We start from the raw sequence: 10,156 nt of genomic DNA, 5'->3' as shown, positions 1-10,156 counted from the left end.
GTGTGTGACATACATAACAGAATTTACCATCATAACCAATTTTCAGTGTACAGTTAAGTGGTATTTAGTACATTCATTTTTAGAACTCTTTTAATCTTGCAAAACTAAACTCTGTACCTGTTAAACACTAACTCCCCGTTTCTTCTCCCAACCCCCGGCAGCCAGGATTCCCCTTTCTATGAATTTAACTACTCTAAGTTCCTCGTACAAGAGGAATCATACGACATTTATCCTTTTCCAACTGGCTTGTTTCCCTTAGCATAATGTTCTCAAGGTTCATCTGTGTTGAAGCATATGTCAGAAATTCTTTCCTTTTTAAAGCTGAAAAATATTCCATTGTAGGTATATACCACATTTCCTTTATCCATTCATCCATCGATGGGTACTTGGGCTGCTTCCACCTTTTAGTTATTGTGAATAATGCTGTTATGAACATGGCTGTACAAATATCTGTTTGAGTCACTGCTTTTACTTCTTTTATTTACTCTAACATTTTTCATGGAAAATTGAAAACAGAGAGAATAGTATAATGAACCCCCATGTACCCATCGCCCAACTTCAACGAATATAAGTTCATGGCCTATTTTGTTTCATTTTATACCCCCACTCACTACCACTCTGCTCTGAGATTATTGTGAAGCACATTTCAGGCAAAATATTTCATCCACAGCATTTTAGTGTGCATCCCCAACAGATAAAAAGAACTCTTTATAAACATAACCACAATACTGTTATCTTAAAAAATGAAAATAATTTCTTAATTATTTTAATCAAATTTCCAAGATTCTCTAATGCTTTCTTTCATCGTATTTTTTAAAAGATCAGAATCCTAGTTAGGTTCGCACATTACCGTTGGCTCTTATTATGTCTCAAGTCTTTTTCAATGTCTATCCTGACCCCTTACAATTATATTTGTTAAAGAGGCCAGGTCATTTATCCTGAGGAATCCCCAGATTTTGGCGATTACATCCCTAGGAGGTTGTTTGAGATGATCTTCTCTCTTATATTTCCTTTAATTGGCAGAAAGATCTAGAAAGCTAATGAGTTTTGGGTTCCATATTTTGGCCAGAATATCATATAGGCAAGGCCGTGTGCCTCCATCAGAGGCACTTAATGTCTGGTTGTCTCCTTTGAGGACGTTAGGAGAAATTGATGATCATAACCTACAGATTGCTATCATTTCTTCTTTTATAAGATGGAACACGTAAAGAAAACTCATCCGCATCAACTATTTGGTTACCCTGAGGAATAGTTCATAGCAGAAAAGCAGGAGAAATAATTAATTATTTTCCTTTATTTGCCAGTTTTTCTTATTAATGAGTTGATTCCTTAACATCATCCAAAGTTGAGCATTTTTAAAGATCATTACAGTCCAGTGGATTTAAACATTTTATGTATTTAAATCCATTGCAGATATTACTTTAATCAATGCTCAAATTGTTCCATTAGCCAGTGGAATCATTTTGAAATTGGCCCAACCTCATCTTGTACATTTTCTGTCCTTGACCAAGAATCAACTGTTTCTCCAAGGAGCCTGGCTTTTTTTAAGTGAAAAATGATATTTAGTATCTGGGCATTAGAGGTACTTATTACTGTTGAGTCGGTCCTTGTTTCTAAGTCTTTTCAATGAACAGCACTAAGGGATAGTTTTTTGAAGATAAAATGCATCATGGGTTCATTTTATTTCAAATGTAAGAGCACTTTTTCCTTTTTCTTTTTCCCTAATACCAGCAGCAATATGATTACTGAAAAGAGTTTAAATTGTATTTCTTTCCATTCTTCTTGTCCCCATCTCCTACGAGGGATGTGCTATCAAATTACAGTGTTTTAAAATCTCTTTAACTAGTTTCTTCAAGTGCGATTATGCCACCAACTGATACAGTATTGTATTCATTTATTTCCTCTGCTTTTGAGTTTTGAGAAGTGGCTTATCAAATTTAAATCTTTTTTTTGACTGTCGAAAATATTTACATATTCCCAAAGGTATACCTCTAAAAGAAGGTATGTTCTGAGAGAGTCCATGCCTATCCTCTACCTTCTTTTCTCCCTCTTCCCATAGGTAATCTCGAGTTTTTGGTTTACTCTTTCACTGATTATTAATGTGATTAAATATATATGGTGTGCCTCTCACACATGCATAGATCAATGGAATCAGACTGTAGCCTTACTTTTACCTCTGTGCCTTGCTTTTATTCACTTAATAACATATTCTGAGGACTCCTCCCTGACATTATGTGGACTATTCCTCATTTTTGTTTTTTAGCTGCGTACGCAGTCTATTCTGTTGATTCCCTCGGTTCATTCAGTCAGCTCCCCATTGCTGAACATTTGGCCATTTCTGTTCTTTCGCTGTTACAAATAGTGTTGCCTTGTATAGCCTTGGACATAAATATGTATTTCCCTATCTTTGCCAGTATATTTTAGGGATAGAAATCTAGAAGTAGAATTGCTGGGTCAGAGAGTAAAATGCATGTGAATTTTGCTGGGCCAAATTTCCCTTCATATGGGTTGTGTCATTTTGCATTGCCGCCAGCAAGGTACTGGAACACCTGGTTTTACTCACATGTCATCAACCTTTGGGTTTTTCCTATCTGATGGATGAGAAGTCATTTCTCGTTGTAGTTTTAATATGTATTTTCTTAGTAAGAGTGAAGTCGAGCATCTTTTCAAATGTTAAAGAGACATTGCATTTAGAAGTCCTGCCCTCTTCTCCCTACCTGGCAGGCTCCACCTTGGAATACGAAGATGAACGAGAAAGAGGGTGAAGGACTGAATGAATAGAGAGGTTGTTTGACTATCACATGAGCAAAAGAAGAGATGAACGCGCCAAGGTCATAAAACAGTACAGCAAAGAAAGAAAACAAAATGGCGACCCATGAAGGCAGGATTTGGGTGTCCGTCTCTGGAGATTTTAGATAAGGTTTTGTTGATATATATGCACTGAATAGAGAGTAGCCAAGACAAACTAGTGACTGCGTGATCTGTGGCTTCTTGGAAAATGAGTGAGGAGATCATAGTCCAGCAACTGAAGATGCTGGGTCTGTGTTGAATTGCAGCCATGAGTGAGAACCTACCTCTGCTGAGACTCAGTGTCCATATGGGGACCAGGAACCTAGCAATAGGCACACCCCTCTCCATCTCCAAGGTCTCACATGTCCATTGGAGAAAAAGAGGAACGCTTTAGTAGTTTCAGTGAGATGGATGGATAGGCTTATCCAGGATGTGGTAATACCCATATACAATTTACTCTCAGTGTTTGATAAGGGTTCTATGTAATTATTTAGTTTCTCCAAGCCTCAGCTTACTGAAAATAGATAATAATCCCTGCCTATAAAATGAGGATAATAACAGTATCTGCCTTTTAGTACTGCAATTGTCACAAGGATAATCCATAAGCCCTGATACGTAGTAAGCTCTCAATACCCCTGAGCTCATTACTGTCAGCCATGGTTGTAGAACTATTATGTGCTACAGGGGATTTAGAGGCAGAGGTCTTGAGGTTAAATTTAACTCTAACTCTATTAGCTCTTGATCTGATCTCTTGGCCTATTTAGCCTTAGTTTTCTCCTCTGTAAAATGGGGATAATAAAGCTGTCAGTGTCATGTCATCAGTATGAGTTGTCTGCGATCATCATCATCATCATTATTTTGACCATATTTGTTAATTTAAATTCCTAATGTAGCTTTCTATTAAGAATGCCTAACAGTTATTATAGTTATTTTCAAGAAGTTTATAGAATTGAAAGAGAAAAGATATGTTGCGTTTGGCTGTATTTCATAAAACTGATTGCCAGGAAGAATTTACAAACATTTGCAGAGATAGAAGTGCTGTAACCGTATATGTCCTTCCTGGTCCTGTTCAGGGCATTTTTGGCATCTGGTACCCCCATAATACGGGAGTCCAAAGGAAGCAGGGGTTCCTCTAAATGGGGAGGCTGGTTAGCTTAAGATCTCCAGGTTTATGCCATCTTCCTAGCTACGAATCCAGGCGCTACCACTTGCTAACTTAGGGCTGGTTACTTAACCTCTATAAGCCTCAGTTTTTTAAACTATACAATGGAGAGAATAACAGTGCAGAAGTTTTGTTTTGTGAGGAGCGAAAATGATTATCCATGTGAAACTAAATGCCTTGCATGGATGGGCTCTCAGCCCCTGGCCGTGGTGGCAGACAACATAGTGTCAGCAGCACTGGAGGTGGTTGTCATCAACATTCTCACCGATGGTCTGGAAGAGAGAACTGTATTAGTCTGGGTGGCCTGGGTTACACTGTATTAACAAGCGGCCACCAAATCGTAGTGGCTTAAAAACAGGAGTTTATGTCTCACGCAGACTATTCAGGCTACATGTCTAACACAGTCGTCAGTGACTGTGCTCTTCGGAGTCACTTAAAGACCGAGGCAGACGGGACTTCCATCCTCATTCTTCTTCAACAATCACTAAGGCAGGAAATTTTGCAGATCATGCACTGGCTTTTAAAGTTTCCACATGGGCATGACTTGCATCACTTCTGCTCTCATTTGATCAGTCAAAGCAGTCACACGGCCTAGCATAACTTGTAAAGGAATGGACACTGAATCGACCACGTACCCTGCAGGAGGACTGGAAGACTATTGTCACCACTGCAGGGGCCAAGGGTCTTGTTGCAGGAAGAGGTGAGAGTGATGAGAAACATGTGGCTGAGAATGGGAAGCTGAGGGATGGGAGGATCAGGCAGAGAGGCCAAGGGACTGAGATAACAGGCATGGCGAGGTCAGAGGTATGCCTAGACCACCCAGTGTCTGGTGGAATCACCAACATGGACTGCATTCATTCACCCTTCCATCCATTCATTGATTCATCCAAACAATAATCACCGATTTTGGCACCGAGGGACAACTGTGTGGCAAACTCTAAGCTAAATGCTGGGGATCTTCCGCTGTTTAAGACAAATAATAGGATCCCTGGCCTCACGGAGCTTGCAGTGGAGCAGGTTGTGCTGGTACTGCAAGCTGAGCATTGGGGCTGTGCCCACTCTCCAGCACCAAAGCGCAGGGTGCTAGGTGCGGGGAAGTGAGCCAGGTCTCTGCCTCTGACACAGGCCTGGTAACTGAGTGAAGAACAAAGAGAAAACCAATTTGACGCAAATATTAGCTGTATTTCAGCCCTTCTATAATGGCAAAGGACTTTGTGTAAAGGATTCTTCTTATTTCTCCCCTCTGACCCTTAATAAAACTCCAAATGATGCAATTGAACATATTCGTAAGGATCCCAGTAGACAAAACTCATGGTTTACATAGTTTATGTAATCTTCTATAAAAAACAAAAACAATACTTGTTGGCGGACACATTTTATAGAGAGGCTTTTGGTTTGTTTGTTCATTAACCTCCTCAAGAGAGCTGCTTCTCTCCCTTCTGTCCCCCTAGCTCCCTGCGGTGGTCACCTGACTTCACCTAGTGGCACCATCCTGTCTCCAGGCTGGCCTGGCTTCTACAAAGATGCCCTGAGCTGTGCCTGGGTGATTGAAGCCCAGCCAGGCTACCCCATCAAAATCACCTTCGACAGGTGCTTGTAATCAGATCTTTGGGGAGGGGTGGGGGTAAGAGGTGATCTCTACTGAGGGGTATGGGAGGGGACCTGAGGTGGGTGGGGAACCAGCACTGACACTGAAACGTCAGCGAGGTCATGGAACACTGGAGCAGACTGCCCTGGGCGGGGCAGATGGCACTGGCCTTGGCCTTGGTTCCACTTCAGTAGTGGGGTTTGTGCTGTATAGCAGACCATGACTGGAGAGGGTAAGGAAAAGCCTCAGGGACGTCAGAGCGCTTCTCTCTCTCAGCTCCCAGGAAGGAGAGTGGGCAGGTAGACGCTGAGATGTCAAAGGAGGCATTGGCGTCTGCAGAGCATAACCATGAAATTTCTAATATGGGAAGGCAATCTTTCTGACCTCTGACCTGAATCCTGCTCCTATGCCCCACTTCCAGCTCCCACCCTAATTATGCCCCTTGGGTGAGGAAAGAAACCACCCAAATGAACACAAACTTCTAGACAAAGCATCATGGCCTAGGTTAGCAGTCCACACACTTTTCTGTGAAGGGCCGTAAATAAATATTTTAGGTTTTGTGGACTACTATGAATCTCGATTATGTATTTTTTGCTTTAAAAAAAAAATACCCCTTTATAAATGTAAGAACTATTTTTTAGCTTTCAGGCCATACAAAAACATGCTATAAATCAGATTTGGTTCTGGGCTGTAGTTAGCTGATCCCAGTCTAGAACATTCTGACCCCTGTGAGGCTAGTCACTGTGCCTCTCAGTCTTAAGATGGGTCATGGCCCAGGCCACAGAGAGGATTGAGAGAACTGCGTCCACCATGGGAGGGAGAGGAAGGGTTAAATGCAGTAGAGATGACGGTCCTTCCACATCCCTAGTGAATGTATGCAAATTATATTAAAATGTCCCAGCCTGCCAAAATCTGATTGTTCTGATGCCCTGGGTCAGACAGGGCCTTTTGTCATTTGCCAATTAATAAACTTTGGGTTTCTCAAGAAGTCTTCGTCTCCATTGTTGGCAGATTTAAAACCGAGGTCAACTACGACACTCTGGAAGTGCGAGATGGACGGACATACTCGGCACCCTTGATTGGGGTTTACCATGGGACCCAAGTCCCCCAGTTCCTCATCAGCACCAGCAACTACCTCTATCTCCTCTTCTCCACTGACAAGAGTCACTCGGACATCGGCTTCCAGCTCCGCTATGAGAGTGAGTCTCAGGGTGGCTGATGGGTGACGGGACCCTGGCCTGTGGTCCACTGGTCTGCCCCAGCTCGGCCCTGTTATCCCCGTGGCATTCTCAATTAGGCTGTGCTCCTTAGGAGAACCTCCCTTGCTCTCAGCATCTCTCAGAGCTCAACCTCTAGAAGTAATGAAAGTCTCTTTCTAAAAGAACCTTTAGAACTGAAACTTTAGAAGCAATGAAAGCGGATGGCCTGCACACTGGCTCCTCGCGTACATACCACAAGGCCCCGTCTGTGTGCAGATGATCGGGTGCTGCTGTGCTGGGCACTCCGGGGACAGAGTATTTGACAGATCATGAAGTTAAAATGAGATGGCATCTCTCACTTGCTCAGCCTCTTAATCACTTTCTGCATTCATTGCTAGTGCCTCGATTTAATCAAAAGAGATTGATGTCAATTCAATTCTTTGCAGACCGCTGTAGAAAGTTATGGTTGAGAGCACCATTAGGACAAGGTCATTTTCTTACTTATGTTTGTGTCTGTAAGCCTTAGCACAGTGTCTAAGCCACAGTGGACATTCAACTTACGTTTATCGAATGTATGAATGAATGAACAAAGAAATGATAGCGCAAACTTGTTTTCTCTGATAGGTCTTCAAATACCCTCTCAGCAGATCTTGACAGCCCCATTCAATGAGTGGGTAAATGGCAACTTCAGCCTTCTGTAAAGCAGGATCCTCTCCTCCCTCCCTTTGTGAGTCAGCTGGGGTCCCTCTATGTCTGTTCCAGCTGTGGGCTCTCTTTTCCAGCTATAACTCTGCAGTCAGACCACTGTCTGGACCCAGGGATCCCCGTAAATGGGCAACGTCACGGGAATGACTTCTATGTGGGAGCTCTGGTGACCTTCAGCTGCGACTCGGGCTACACATTAAGTGACGGGGAGCCCCTGGAGTGTGAGCCCAACTTCCAGTGGAGCCGGGCCCTGCCCAGCTGTGAAGGTGAGGGACACTATAAGGGGGAACTAAAGTATCAGATTCCTTTCCCGCCATGAAAAACCAGGAGCTAGAAGGGGCACTGACTCTCTCATCGTCCATGAGGGTTGTGGGTTTGAGAGGAGATGGGGGACGGGCTCTCAGGAGGATTGTGGGGGGAGCTCCTTGAGCCATTCCAGTCTTTCACTGGAATGGCTTTCACTGCCCTCTTCACTCTATCTGTAGCACTCTGCGGTGGCTTCATTCAAGGCTCCAGTGGGACCATCTTGTCACCAGGGTTTCCTGACTTCTACCCCAACAACTTGAACTGCACCTGGATTATCGAAACATCGCATGGCAAGGGTGAGTTTTTTAGGACCATAGCAGGTATTGGAATGTGACACGGTTAAGACCCCACGTTCCGCAGGTCAAAATAACTTCAATAGGGATCTCTCTACATGGAGACCTCTGGGCTTAGTCTGAATTTTTCTCACCAACAAGAAAGGTCCCAGAACCTTTTCATCTCTTTGATCACAGAACTCACAAACAGAATATTTAAAAATAAATATTTTTAAGAATCAAAATCTCCATGCCGGAAGAGATCTTAGAGACTACCAGCTCTCAAATCCTTAATGCAAGAATCTTCTCTAAATCACTCTCCACAAGATAATGACACACCTTTTGTGTATACGCCCCTAGTGGTGGGGAAGTGGCCAACCCACTCGAGCAATGGTACCTACTATTTTGATACATCTGACCCCTCCTAATAGCCTCTTAGGTGTCCCCAAAACTTCCTTCCTTGTTCTGCGTCCTAGAGAAACCTAGGTTGCATCAGCTCCCTCTTCCTTAGGTCCACCCTTCTGATATTGGGCATAGCATCCTCTTCACACATAACTCACTAGGCTGGACTGTTTGCTCACTTTCCCTAACATAAATGATCTTTGGGAGTCTAAGTTCAAAGTAAGGGTGCTGGTTACAAATAAACATTAATTAATAGTGATTAAATGCCACCTGTGTGGCAGACACCGGGTCTGGGAATAAACAGTAACCAGGCAGATCTGGCCTTTACTCTCAGAAGCTTATTCTGAAGTTCATCCAGAGTCGTGGTTCTTAACCCTTTTGCACTTTGGCAAATACATTAATGCTTAGCTCGCACCCTAGAGGTTTTGATTTTCTATGTTGGAGGTGGAAACCAGCCATCTGTGTTTTTAGAACACTCCACTAGAAATTCCGATGCATGCCCTTAAATAAGAACCTCTGATCTAGAAGAATTAACATGTAAGAAAGCCAAGAAAAAAATTTTAAAGGAAGAGTAAACTCTGCCAGTTATTAAAATGCTGTTATAAGCTAAAATAATATTGTAATGTGGTCCAGAAATAGATTCTTCTGTGTGTCTGTGTATGTGTATGCGCGTGTGTGTGTTGTGTGTGTGTGTAAAGGGAGAGAGAGAGAGAGAGAGAGAGAGAGAGAGAGACTGTCTCTAATATATGATTAAAATGTCATTTCCAAACCATTGAAGAAAGAATGAATTAGTTAATAAGTGGTTTTAAAACAGTGGGCTTAAACATTTGGAAATGAAAAAATAAATCATACCTCATACATTTAACCACATAAATTCCAGTACTAGAACTTGGAAATCTAATCTTACTTAGGTGGCAGTATCCTTTAAGAGTCACACCAAAAGTAGAATCCATAAAGGCAAAGACCGTTCAATTTGATTAAATAGAACTTTGAATGGATTTATGTAGAACAAATCCATAAAAAATTCAAATAGTAAGTGGACAAAAGTATTTGCAACATATGTAATCAGCCACGGATTACCAACCTGACACAAGAAAGGCTCTTAAAAATCTTTAAGAAAATTATTCCTGATCTACAGGTCTGTAAAATGAGCAAAGCTATGGAACTAAAGCTTCACAATAGAGTAAATACAAAGGAAAAGACATCGACCCCATTGATAATGAAAGAAATGCAATTCTACCAGTAGTGAAATACCATTTTCCTTTTCAAGTAAGCAAAGAAAATCATAACTGTGTAGAAGACAATGCAGAGACACGAATACTCTTCTTCAGTACTGACATTTGTGAAATGGTCGAAACTTTCCAGAGGGTGATCTGGCAACATGAATCAAAAGCCTTAAAAATATAAGTGCCTTTGGACCCAGCAATTTCACTTCTTGGAATTTATCTGAAGAATATAAGTAAAACTACATCGAGATTTAGCTACGAGGATATCTCCCAAAACACTTTATTAACTGAAAAATTAGACTCTATTTAAATGTCCCTCAGTAAGGAGATGATAAATAAACATGGTACAACCATTTAGTGAAAAACTAAGCTACTGAAAGAAATAATGTGAAAGAATATTTAAATTCCTACAGGGGAGGTTGCAATATATTAAGTAAAAAAGACATTTGCCAGAAGAACATATTCGGCTTATAAGAAAATAAACAAGGATGTGAGCATAGAAAACA

At 41.7% G+C, this 10,156-nt stretch overlaps 1 protein-coding gene across 7 annotated transcripts in view; it reads left to right on the top strand.

The window, feature by feature from the left end:
- CSMD2 (CUB and Sushi multiple domains 2) overlaps positions 1-10,156 on the top strand; it is a 545,384-nt gene that overhangs the window by 363,788 nt on the left and 171,440 nt on the right. For all 7 annotated transcript variants that reach the window (XM_039837029.1, XM_039837028.1, XM_039837026.1 and 4 more), the window contains 4 exons: positions 5,404-5,542; positions 6,552-6,739; positions 7,522-7,710; positions 7,930-8,046. In XM_039837029.1, coding sequence (XP_039692963.1) covers positions 5,404-5,542; positions 6,552-6,739; positions 7,522-7,710; positions 7,930-8,046 — 633 coding nt within the window. The remainder of the gene's footprint in view (positions 1-5,403; positions 5,543-6,551; positions 6,740-7,521; positions 7,711-7,929; positions 8,047-10,156) is intronic.

The sequence above is a fragment of the Pteropus medius genome, unplaced genomic scaffold (genome assembly GCF_902729225.1).
Source record: "Pteropus medius unplaced genomic scaffold, Ma_sr-lr_union100, whole genome shotgun sequence".
Lineage (NCBI taxonomy): Eukaryota > Metazoa > Chordata > Mammalia > Chiroptera > Pteropodidae > Pteropus > Pteropus medius.
The sequence above is the reverse complement of the archived record's forward strand: the minus strand, read 5'-3'. Positions and strand labels throughout refer to the sequence as shown.